General features: G+C 45.0%; 1 protein-coding gene across 1 annotated transcript in view; it reads left to right on the forward strand.

Moving 5' to 3' along the window:
* LOC150075725 (fasciclin-1-like) overlaps positions 1-13,319 on the forward strand; it is a 315,668-nt gene that overhangs the window by 187,196 nt on the left and 115,153 nt on the right. The window contains exon 3 of the mRNA XM_090388130.1: positions 10,274-10,371. Within this exon, the coding sequence (XP_090244256.1) occupies positions 10,274-10,371 (98 nt within the window). The remainder of the gene's footprint in view (positions 1-10,273; positions 10,372-13,319) is intronic.

The following is a 13,319-nucleotide window of genomic DNA, read 5'->3' on the forward strand; positions in this document are numbered from 1 at the left end:
CCCCTTATACACAGCCGACCGGCTAGAAGGGTGTACAAAAAGCAAGAATTACAATTATTTACAATATAAGAAGGGTGTACAAAAATGCACGATTACAATTATTTACAATATTTGCACAAGTACTTATATTTACAATACCGTTTACAATATTTAATTATTAACATAATTATGATTGAAGTAATCTGTGTGCTCGAGAGAGGCTCTTCACTCTGTACTGCTTGCTTTCGGAGTATTTCACAGGGTGGTCACAGGCCAATGAATCGAAAAGGTTCACTGCGTTGTTTGGGAAGAAATTCTTCAGACAACACAGGTTGCACAGTATGGAATATAACGGTAGGTAGAGGCTGTCATTACTGCGTCCAGCACGTGGAGTAGAGATAAGTCCTCGAAGACTGGGGGCGTTATTCACACCGGTAAGCATCTGAGAAAGAAGAAGAATATTCCTGGATGCAATGTGAACTCTCCAGGGAGTGATATTTAAGTTGGCATATAAAACAGCCCTGGAGATGGTGAATGCGTTGCCCGTGACCCTGTTCATCCATCGCATTAACCAGTATAGTGTATAGTGTGTTTAGGGCCTAACGGCACCTGGGGTTTCCCCCATCTCCGCGTAATATACATTGTGGTGTGATACAGAACACTGTAGAGGCCAGAGGTTTAAAAGTGTGTGGATATTGTGGCGTGTAATGTTTTGTACCGTTGTTCATCTGGTCTTTTAGCCGTTGGGTCTCAAATGAGGCCCACCGTTGCCCACACTATACCTCGTGAAGGCAGACCAGGTACACCAGTATTTTAGAAATTTACTATTTACTCTGGCAGGTCCTGCCACCTAATTTCCTGGGATTTCAGTGGCTAGGACCAAAAAAAAAAAAAAAAAAAAGTGGGGGGTGCACTGGAGGTTGGGTCAGGCCAAGGAGTTTTAAGTTATACAGTGTGGAATTAAGAATTTTGGGTGTAGGGCTAGGATAATTTTGACATGGGATGAACGCTAGTTGGAAAGCTAGAGGGGGAGGGGAGACTAAAGGCTGGGGGGGTGAGAGACAGAAGTATAGGGTCGATAGAGTAGATGACCCCAAAATCAGTGAGGCAGGCCCATGCCACACCACAAGGAAAGAGGGGGTAGCGGGGAGGAGACAAGGGGAACTTCACCTCCTCCCCGCCAGGACAGGGGAGAAACAGGGCCGCGCAAGGGAGCACGGGTTCAGGATTGCCACGTGGCATTGGCAGCAATGCTGCGTGAAGTCATAGTTGGCAGAGTCCAGTCCGAGAAGGTAAGATTCGAGTAGTGCAGTCCTGGGACAGACAGGTCCCGTCCGAGTGGTGAAGTCATTTCAGTAGTGAGCTGCATGAAGATGTATTTGGTAGAGTCAATCAGAGAGGATCAAATCCGAGTAGTGTCAATCCTGGGACAAAGAAGTCCCGTCCAGATAGTGCAGTCATTTCAGTGGTGAGTCAACTTGGTGGGAGGCGAAGCCGGAGCGGCTGTCATGGTAGATGAAGGTGATGCTGAGACTGCATTGTAAAGGCACAATTATTGTGCAGGTTGAAAGTCTTCACGGGGATTGCAGTGTGCTGAAGCAAGTAGTGGTCTTAACACATGGCTGTTTAGGCCGTTTCATTGTCTGGTTGGGTCTGATTCTGTGGTTGTGGTAGGGTTTTCCGCCTCGTGAAGAGGCCCTGAGCAAAGTTCGAAAAGGCTGTATAGGTATGGTGGTCTTCCAGGAGATGTTGCTCCTGATCTCTCGGGATGAAATGAATTTGTGTGATGAGAGATCCGAGGTCATCATATAGTAGGCAGTCATGCATCAAGTGGTCCCAGGTTTCCTGGGCACCACAGGTGCAAAGGGGGCTGTCGGCAAGTCCAAGAAGGTTCAGTTTGCTGCGAAAGGCGCCATGCCCTGTTAGGAGGTACGTGGTTAGAAGGCCTGGGGAGAACCAGGATGGTGATTTGGGATATACTTTGCATATGTCTGGTATAAATTTGAGGGTGATGGGCCCTTTGGTGGATTCAGACCATCTGGCTTGCCAGGTCTGTTGTAAGTAGGTTAGGAGTCTGCTTTTTTCGCTGGAATAGGTGTTAGCAGGATCCGTGGTAAAATCAGTAAAGGTGGTAGACTTTCCTCTGCTGAGTTGATACATCATCCCCACATCGGCCACCTCAAAGTCTAGGGGCAGTACACCGGCGAGGACTTGTAGGGCGTGCGTGCTGGAGGCGCAACATGCTCTGGTTATCGTAAGGAGAATTGGCCGTTGAATGATGTTCAGCTTTCTTCGTCCTACCACAGTGGAGGCTTTGGTGAACCATATGCCAGAACCGTAGGTGATAGCTGGTATGAATATGGCTTTATACAGTAAGGCTAGAGTGCGTTTTTTGAGCCCCCAATCTCGGCGGGTCACCCTGGCAACCAGTGCAATGTAATTTCTAATTTTCTTTTGTAGATAGTTGAGATGTGGGAGAAATGTTAGTTTGCTATCGATGATAATGCCAAGGAGTTTCAGCTGAGTAACAAGCTTGATGGTTGTGCCATGTATCTTGATTTGAGGAGACCTCCGCGGATCAAGATAGCCCTTCAGGAGAATGGATTGAGTTTTTGTGGATGAGATGGTCAGATGGTTTTTCCGGACCCACGCTTGAAAGGTGGTAAGAGCTCTGTTGGCAGATACTTCAAATTGAGCCCTGGAGTCCCCTGCCAGGATCGGGGAGAGATCATCAGCATATGCCAAGGTCTGGACATCGCCTAAGTCAGTACTGAGAAGCTCGTCGAGTACAGAGTTCCAGAAAAGGGGGCCAGGACAGAGCCCTGAGGGCAACCTCGGTGGACACGACGTTGCATTACCCAGTATAGGTATAGGTATAGGTATGTTGTGGGTCTGACGGCTCCGGGGATTTCTCTCATCTCCGCGTATGTTCTTTGTATCGAGTGACAGTACCCTGTCTATGCCAGAGGTTTAAAAATAATGTATGGGTCATGTGGTATGTAGTTTGTTGTGCCCATTGTTCATCCGGCCTGTTGGCCGCCGGGCCCCCAGTGGGACCCCGACTGCGAGGAATCTATTTATGTACGAGTTGGGGCAGAAGACCAGATTGGTGATGCATACAGTGCGATAGGTTGTAGATACCGCTGGATGTCAGCGGTGTCTACAACCTAGGTAATAGATGCCAGCGAGATCGCCGCACATCTATTACCATTTCAAAAAGAGAGCTAATTCATGCTACCAACGTCGTGTTCTGGATATGATGGAATCCCATCATCTTAACCTTTCTTCCCATCTTAACCAACCAGGTTCTCTCATGCAATTCACAATTTATCCAAATGCACTGAAACGCAGGTCCACCATCACCAACTTGCTGGCAACCACTAACACCATTATGGAGGCTCTACAAGACAGGGAGGGAGGAGATGGAAATTGTGTATCTAGATATCCAGTCTGCCTTTGACTGCATAGACGTCCAGCCCCTCCTTCAGCTATGTGAGGAGGGATACAAGATTAAAGGAAATATCCTTGAATTCTTAAAGTCGCTTCTTACTACCAGGGTTCTTCACCTGACGGTGAATAAAAAATCCTTCATTAGCGAAGTCACTGTAGGTGTTCCTCAGGGCGGAGTTCTGTCTGGGCTCCTCTTTACTGCTGCCATCCACCTATTCCTATGCCAGGAAATGGATTTTCTCAGCTACGCAGATGATTTGAAGCTCCTCTATCGGATCCATGGGACCGACCAACCTGAGACTGCTTCTGACACCATCAACAACAGCCTAAAATTTGTTACGTACTTAGCACAGTTCTGTCTCAGATTAACCAAAATAAATCTGCAAATGGTGTTCTCACTCAAATCACACACAACTCAACTAAACCCGAAAATCCATGGAATCTCTATCCCTCCAGTAACCAAGCACAGAGATCTCGGGGTCATCTTTGACCCTAAGCTCAGCTTTAAACACCATGTCGCAGATATTCACAACAAGGTCTGCTGATTCAGATGGCTTCCCAAACAACACCTCCTTCATGTCACAGAGTCCCAGTACACCATTCAATATATTTACCGGTTTCTTCAGCCAGTCATTACCTACGGATATAAAATCTGGGCGTCGGCAGCAAAAACCACGCTAAAAACCATCTCATGTGATGAGTACTGTCTTCTTCGGTGGGTGCTTCTTCCGACCAATAACAGGGCAGCGCATAGCGAAAATACAAGAAACCACCTCAGTGACACAAGTCCTACCAATAATGAAAGTCTCATGTGTCTTCAAAGTAATGGAGAAGGGTCACTTCCCATCCTAACCAACCAGATTCTGCCTCGTGATCTCCGTATATCCATAATGCACCGAAACAGATAATAAACCTGCCAGCAATCATCAACACAATTCTAGATGAGTTTCAAGATAACTTCAAGTTAGCAGCAGTCTATCTGGATGTTCAATCCGCATTTTACTGCATTGATGTCCGTGCCCTTTTGTGGGTGTGTGAGGAAGCAAATCAGATTAAAGGAGATGTTCCTGCATTCTTAACGCCTCTCCTAACAAGAACTCTCGACCAGACCATGAATAAAAAAATCCTTCACACAAATAGTTAAGGTTGGTGTACCTCAGGGTGAGGTTTTATCGGGCTTCTCTTTATTGCGGAAAATCGTCTATTTTTATGCTAACAAACAGATTTCCCCAGTTATGCTGACAATCTCAAGTTCCTCTTTCCCCACGACCGACAGTCCGCATGTGCTACCATCAACAACAGCCCACAGAATTGGACTACATATGTCTTGGAATATTCCTTAAAAATTAATCCAACAAAATTTGCATATATGATATATTCCGTAAAATCATATCCAACCCCTCCGAACCTCCAAATCCATAGATCTCCCATTCCACAAGTCAACAAGCAGAGATCCTGGGGTTATTTTTGAATTTGATACACACTGATTACAAGAAGTTGAAGACCAAACCCATAGGAGGGAGGCGTATAATCAGTAAACAGTCTTCGTCATAAGCAGGGTTTAATCGCGTTTACCCGAAGCGTAAGTTCTACAACACGCTGCCCAAACTTCATAAATAATAAAATAAATTTTCTGTTTATACTGCGGGATGACCACACGGTCAGAGGAGCTTCATCAGATCCACCCTTCTGTTACTTCCCAGAATTTTGTATTTGTTCAACTCAGTTGAACAACTCGAGGATAGTTGTTTACTGAACTGATTTTGAGAACACTGAAGTTTTTTAAGAGTAGGAGAACCATGAATAAGATTGGCCGGCAGTCAGACTGGAGTATGTAATTTCATTGAGTTGGCATATCGCTGAAAGAAGGGCTGTATCTAACAGATTTGGGTCGATGGTTAATCTTGGTGAGCTGAAGTGACTGAGGAAATTTTGAAATCAGGTTTTTGGAGGCGGAGTCGCGGAATGCAACATGAGAGACTGCTGGGTGCAGGTGATTGGTTTACAATTGAAAAATTTTATCATCTGCGGTAGGTATTGCAGATAAGTTGAAGGAAGCAACGTCCGTAAGGGTGTGGTAGGTTAACGTTACGATTACTGCCGTGACTCATTTGATTCTGGTTAATATCATGAACTCGATTCCTGGTAGACACTTTGTATGATTTAACTTTTGTAGATGAAAAACCAGAAGCAGATATCGAACCCGAACTCAATAATGGTTTTCACAATGTATATCAGATTAGAACGTTATTCCACTGGGGAGCCTCCAGCCTGGGGAGCAGGCTAACGATCAAAGAGTGCACACTGATCCTTATGACCTTAGTTCCTTTGGTGACAGCACACTGCTGATGTGAGGTAAACCACTAAACAAGCAAACAATTCATGTTTGCTTGTTTAGTGGTTTACCAGAAAAAAAAAAAAAAAAAAAACAGTAATCAGAAAGAACGCGAGATGACGCTAAACATAGTTTTTCCCGATTGATTTCCCCATCAAAGTTCGAGAAATTCGTTTCTCAGTTATCGCTTTATGACACTTCCGACATGACCAGCGGCCAAAGGTCACATTTTCATTGTGATGTTAACAAACTGCGTCTGAACCGCTAAAAGAACGCGTAAAATCCGATAAGCCAATTCCTTTTCTGCGTAATTACCCCTTCGTCTACACTCGCCCGCCTAACTACAGCAGTGCCACCTGGCGGGAAGAGAAAAAAAGACGACGACAACACCGAGATCCCGGACTGCGATCGACATAATGATCAGCATCCCCTCGAAGGAAGCACCCCTGGAAGGAGGTGAGGACGCAGAGGGTGCGGGCCATTAATCATGTCAGTTCCCCCCTCTTCGTCGGCATTCATCAGTCGAACCGTTCGGACGAAATGGATCAAGAACACGGAAGTCCCACCCTCGACGAATAACACCGCATTAATACGTCATCGATCTCGTGCAGCAGCCCGACCCTCGTGTTCTCATTGTTTAAAACTTGATTTTCTTCCTGTCTGGCAGTTGACTTCGTGCCGTCATTAGAAGAGGGGGGAGCGCCCTTCTCTCTGTCCCCCATCCATTCATCCTCCTCCTCCTTCTCCTTCGATTGCCATGGCAACGCGACCATCCGTGCTGGTTTTCTTCGACAGAAACATCCTTCGGAGAAAGAAAGGACAGCGCACCTACAAGACGATGCCGCTGCGCCCGTGTTTTGCGTGTCAGTTGCATTTAATCCGACCATCCCCCGTCAACGGATCCCCTGCCCGGAAAAGACGTAAATAATTAGGGGCCGGCAGCAGCGAGTCTTGTTCGCGGGCGATCGGCTGCCTTTATTAATGTTCATTATTGAAAGACGCAGCTGACAGGGACAGATGCCGACAAATGCCCTTTACGTATTCATGACGGGCCCCGTGAATATTTGAAGGGCCTGCGATTGGCCGCTTCCCTCGAGACGCTCCTGCACTCGCAGGCAATTCGTTTATATCCGAATATGCAATTCCGTTCTGCCGCTATCGATTGTGGATGGTTGCGGAAGATGAAGTTTATTTATTTATTTGTTCTCTGTTGCGATTATTGTTGGATACTCGTAATACTGCCCCCCCCTCAATGCTCCCCTGCAGAAGTTTCCGCGAGCTTGTATGGTTCGAGGCGAAATAAAGGATCCCACGAGACTCCTCCGATCGCAGTTCAATGTAGTGGATCCATCGAAGCAACACGAAAGTATCTTCAACTGGGTTCAGATCGCTTCATTTGCAGAAATGATATCCGCTTGGTGGAGATCTTCGTCCGATGAGAGCGTCCAAAAGCTCCCCCCCCCCAGTTTACCCCGTAGATGCGAAATCCGATCCACTCTTAACTAACCGGCGAGATCAGATGCTTCAGGACTAACTGCGCCACCTATAGTGAAGGGTTATTGCGGGGGAACAGGACAAAACCAATCCAGAAAGGGAACCGCGACGAATTGGGGCTGTCTCGGTGTGGAACAAAAAGGAAAAATAAAACAGTCGGCAGTTCCCTTCCCACGCTCATCAATCACGTTATTGCGCGTGGCTCGTGACAGGCGAGCAGATGCCTGTGGCGTGTCACTCTCGGTGTCGTTCGTCTTAAACAAAGTCCGCTCGCTTTCGCGATAAAACACGCGCTTTAAAACAACCCTACGGTAATCGGGAGGATTAGTGGCGTGATGGGCTCGTTATTGCGGGATCAGCTCTGGGTTCGCCCCATCTTTAGCTTCGCTGTTACGAATGGAAAGTTTAACACAAATAAGCGACATTCAAACATCTCGTACATATTATTGGTCGGACGCATCCTAAACGACTTTTATTTCTTCCCACAATTGAAGGAACACCTTCGCGGACAGAAATGAAAAAAACAAAACAAAAATGCATTTTTTTTCTTTTATCGTCGTTCTCAGTTGTAGAGAACTAGTCTTCGGGGGAGGGGTTGGCAGAATTCAGATGTAAGCAGTCTTTGAACGTAACGTTTGAAGAGAGAGAGGAAAGCTATCGAGGAACAAGGAAGAGAACGAACGCAGTGTTTCATCGCCCCCAATGACGCAGAGCCGTGACGTACGGCATCGCTGCTCGGAATTAAGCTGATGTATCGCCGCACTTCGCGGATAAATGTATTCGCGCCCGTGTTCCGCCGAGGGGAGCGCCGTATTTTATTACTCCATTAAAGACTTCGATTCCACGTCAAGCGGAGGGTTTCTCCGTCTGCTACGAAACACTTCTTTCGCGTGTCCACTTACACAACGCCGAATCGTGTGTACGGGGGGTGTAGCTTCCGCTCGCGCACTTAGGTAATTACCGGCACTCGATGAACAGTCCGCAAACTCGCACGTCTTGATGGGTTTCGTTTTCTCTTTTTTTTTTTTTTTTTTGTTCGGTTTTACGTTCCCGCTTCCGTCGACGTTGATGCAGGACCCGACGAGGCTCTCGCGGGAGAGAAGCGCGGCCAGAAAACAAAAGGCCTCCCTCCCACTCGTGGAAACTGAACAACTCCGAGCTAATTGGAAGGTTATTCGAGACGTCGTGAAAGATTGATTTCGCACAGGCGGACGTTGCGAATTCGAACATTTCTCCTAATCCGAAAGATCGGATGGAAGGGGGGGGGAGGACAAACGGGAATGAGTCCTCTAATGGGACTGCATCATCGCGTGAGTACAACTAAGCTCGAGCTACGTTGGAGAAAAGCAAATTTCCATTGGCCCGACCGCTTCTCTGTCTCTTCGCCAACGATCATCTCACACTCGAAGTCTTTGGGCGAACGCGAGTAATCTATAGATAACGTTTCTATTCCGTCTCGCGCTACGGGGACGCCTTGATTATATCAGCCAACCGAGAGAAGAACAACGCGGTCACAATGCCGCCCCCTATCGGTTGAAACTCGAAATGAGAGCAGCATCGGCAAAAGGCCACAGATTCGGCTCTTTCGGGCTCGACAGAACCCTCGAGGGGAAAGCGCATCGCATCATATTTCACGCGCAGTCATGGTGGCGTCTGTTTGTGTCACTTTTCGCAGAAGAACAGGCGGAGAAAAAACGGCCAAATGACAGTGATTGTGACAAGTGACCTCCTCTCGCATCCGTCTCCATTACGTCAGGAAGGATCGCAGGCCGTGCAAGGGACACACAACGATCCCCTCCCTGACACCCCTTTGAATATCACGTGATGATGAAGTCGCGGATCTCGCAGTCCGCACGCGTGCGTAATTCCATAACCAAGATGGCCACAAGTAGCGTCGAATAACGGATCTTAAAATAGAAACAGTTCGATTAATTCGAAATCACCACTAGCATTTGAAGAGGGAGCCACTAGCGCTTCATTACAGCGAGAGGTCACCCTTTTTTCTCTCTTTTTTTTTTTTTTGTTTTTTAATTTGTATAATCTGATATTTCGTTACTTTATTGAAAGAATAAAGTTTCCATATTTTTTATTCAGCCAGCGTACGTTTTGATATATAAATATCAAAACTCGTATTTTGACTCCTAAATATATAAACTAGTTAAAAGAGTTTATTTTATTTTTATTTATTAATTTTTTTTTAAGAGAAACATTTATTAGAAACATTTAGGACTCACAGTGCTGGCTCAAAATAGCCAAGAATAAAAACCACTCTGAAGAGGAAGATGTATAGAGATCCTTGAAACGTCAACGTACAGATTTTTTTTTTTTTTTCTCGTAATGTACATTTTACGGCTCTTTGAACTCGCGACTGTTGGCTTCAAATGGCAGGGGGGGGAGAACTTTCCCGGGATGCGCTCGTGATCACTGCAATACGCTTTAGGTTAAAATAAAGATTGTTCGGTTGCCACGGCAACCAGAACGCGTTCAGATGGCGGCGTCAAAGTGTTCGCTGTAATTCATTCGGCGTATGCATCGTGGGTTTCTCGGTGTGTGCTGGGGGAGGGGGGGATATTTCTGCCGCTTCTACTTGTGGGTCGGAATGTCAAACGCGTGGACAGAAATCCTTCGAGGAATTCGCAGCATTTCGCGCGATCCAATAAAACCCGACTCTTCCTTTTGATGTAAACTTTGCGTCGTCTCGAGGGTTGTTTTCTACGCTTCAGTTTCCACCTTCGAGGCAGCAGAAGCGTCCCCCACGAGTAAGCAAACCTTGTGACGCGTGCGCAGCGAGGTCCCAGGGCTCTCTCCGAGAAGGAAACTTAAAATTTCAGCCGTTCGTTGAACGAAGAATTAAACCGGGTACTACGCAAATAGAAATCTGTCGTGGCGATCGTTTACGACTGCAGCGAATACCCCCCTCGGGGGAGTTGGCGTGCCGCTAGCGATTGCGGATTGCGGCGATGTTCCCAGAACTTTTGCGCATTTAATGAAACACCTCGTTTTGTTTGTTTGCAGTGAACCTGGTCGTCTTGAAGAGCATCTTCCCCCAGAAATTCTCCCCCTACCTCGCCGGAGTGGCACCGATCTACCTGAACGTGAGGGAGGACACGAAGGTGAGTGGCTTTCTTAGAAATTGGATTAAGTTCTTATTAAATGAGACAGCCGAGCACAGCTGCTTTGTGTCAGTGTGTAATGGAGAAAAACGACTTTTTTCGAGAAAATCTTTCGACATTTCCGTCCGTCATGAATCACGGTAATCCTGCTGCCATCTGGTGGCCAGAAAAGAGACAGCAAGTACGGCAATGGGATAACAACGAAGAGACGAGCAACAAAAATCTAGGCATGCGCAGTACTCTTTTGCTGCGACCAGAGGAGTAGTACTGCGCATGCTCCAATTATGTCTGCCGAGATTGTAGTTTTTTGTTCGCGTTTGATGTCCTGTTGACCCATGAGTTGCAGCTGTGTTTACGAGTAGCGTTTATTGACTCCGTATTTGCGGAGCCCTCCATAAATATTTCTCACTTCTTTTAACAGCCATTCTTGGCTCGCATATTCTTGGCTCGCATATTCTTGGCTATTGGCCAGTACCGGGTCGAAAAACATCTTAATGCGTTCCTCTCTAAACAAGGGCCCTCGATTCGATTGAACAGGGCTCGTTGGCGAACGCCCCAAAGGATCCACAAATCCATTCTGTTGTGATTATAAACCATAAATATTGTACAGTCGGTAAACAAACCGAAGAATGGATCCTGATTGGCATTAAGGGATTGCTAGTGTTTTCTGTCATGCGGCACGGAGGTGGGGAAAGGTTCCCTCAATGGAATGCTGGGTTCGCTAAGCCAGCTGGCCATCCCTCTGGTGTGTGCAAAAATTCCCACGTCATGCCAAAATATGACGTCAGCAGCCACGATTTGGTAATCCCATATTGCCCTAAGCATTAATCCCACAGCGTGATGTCAGCATTCAAATCAATGTGTACGAAGTCCATGGGCCCCATCAAGAAGAAGCCCGGAGATTAGAATCAGGAAGCGTCAAATCCGAGATCTCGTCTGGTCTGAGCTGGCTCCTGGGATTTTACACGAAGAAGAAGAAGAAGAAGAAGAACTCTTCGGCTGCGATTATCCGATTAATGACTCGCTGTTTTATTTCAAATTCTGACTGCGAAAACCAGGTGAATCAAATATTTCTTCATTTATAAGCAACTATTCACGTCCCTAGAGGGCCAATTTTACTAATCAAGAGGCTTCTTCGATTATTGAAATTTGAGCATTTAGAGAGCAGATAAATAAATAAATAAATAAATAATCTTTATTTGTCCTACCATAGTAAATGTCCCCCGTCCTCATTTACACTCGTCGGTCGATCCAAAGCGATTAATTTAGCCTTGGAGGAGCCGTCCCTGTCAGAAATAAAGTCGAGGCGTACCAGAAGAACTCTTTATTGCATACAGAATGCACATTGCTGTACACAACACTCTTCACGTAAAAGGAATAACAACATAATAAGCAAAAATGAGAATAATAAAAAAAAAAAGTAGCATTATGACCAATCATAGAACAGAGCCACCTGTTCTATAATTGTTCATAATTTTTACAATTTATAAAAATTCACAATTTTTTTCCCAAAAATTGTGGATTTTTAGTGCATTTTTAGTGCGGTAGAAAGTTTTTAGTGACCTCCCGTTTCGTGGACCGTTCCCAATGTGTTTGTTGGCAACCTTCATTTCTTTCTTTCTTTTGAAATGTGGGGTTGCCTAGATGAAGGGTTATGCCCGATTTGTCTTTCGATCGATAGTCATCTGCATGCAGTTTCAGGATCCAGCGATAGGGTGCCAGCCAGTATTTGGAGGGCGCGTGTACAACGCGCTGTGGTTATAATCAGCAAGTCGCTTCACTTTTCATTCCTTCTATGATTACACTAGCCAACAATTTTAAACTTTTTTTCGACAACATGAACGAAATCAAGTGATTTTAAATAAATTGCTTGCGCATGCAGTGAAAACGAAAATGACAGTAGGAAGTTCGTAGACGTCGCGGTTTCATGTTATGGCATCGTGCTCATTTTTTCCAAAAATTGTGAATTTTTACTAACCTAAATGCACTTGACTACACTTCTTGTAAATTAATTAATTGCTTTAAATAGAAATGATAACCAGTAAACATTCCAAATAGATAAAAAATAACATACAGTATTTAAATTTTAAAACACCTATTTGGATTTAAGTACGCAACTGACCCCACAAAAGTGGAGGCAAAAATAGGAATTTTTTTTTATTTATTAATAACAAGGTACACAACAGGTAACCGTTAACAGTGTATATGAGATCAGAACAATAAACATAATAACTATAATAAGGAATTCAACAGGAAGATAAACATTGATATAGATTCAAACATTAAAACCATATGTACAAAAGAGGATTGCATTAAGTTAAGTTACCGCTAAAACAAGTAATAAATTAATTAGTCAGAGAATACAAAAATAATAAAACAATATTTCTTATAGTTTAAGGCATTTAACAGCAATAATAATAGATTACAATAATTAGATCAGAGCTAGTCATTTTGCATTTGAAGTGAAGAGGCAAATTTGTGGATGGAGTTCATCAGTGATTGGGAGTTGTCAAAGTCGATGAGAGAGTCATTTGCTGATTTGCTGATTCTGTTCAGTGGACTGAACTTCATAAAGTCCGTGGTGGCAGAGTCAAGGCGAAACGGTGTAAGGTTCCTGACTTGTCTACAAGGAGCATTGAAGTTTATTTTACTAAGGATATAAGATGCTTCATTAGATCCAGTGATTACTTTGGCTAGAAGGGTGAGTCAGCAAGAACTCTTCTAGTGCACAGAGGCCTCAGATGAAAGTCATCACACAGTGATACATACTACACTGAGTGATAAGGGGGATGATTGTGTCCGGCTGTCTGTATGATATGCTCCGTAAACTTTTCTTGTTTTGTGTGTTTTTTATTTAAAGTATTAAGTTCCTATTAGTGCCACCACATAAGGATAGGCCCTTGGACTGCCAGGTGCAAGTACTGTATTATTTGAACGGACAACAGATA

Source organism: Mastigoproctus giganteus, chromosome 13 (genome assembly GCF_048544385.1).
Source record: "Mastigoproctus giganteus isolate SK-2022 chromosome 13, ASM4854438v1, whole genome shotgun sequence".
Taxonomy (NCBI): Eukaryota; Metazoa; Arthropoda; class Arachnida; order Uropygi; family Thelyphonidae; genus Mastigoproctus; species Mastigoproctus giganteus.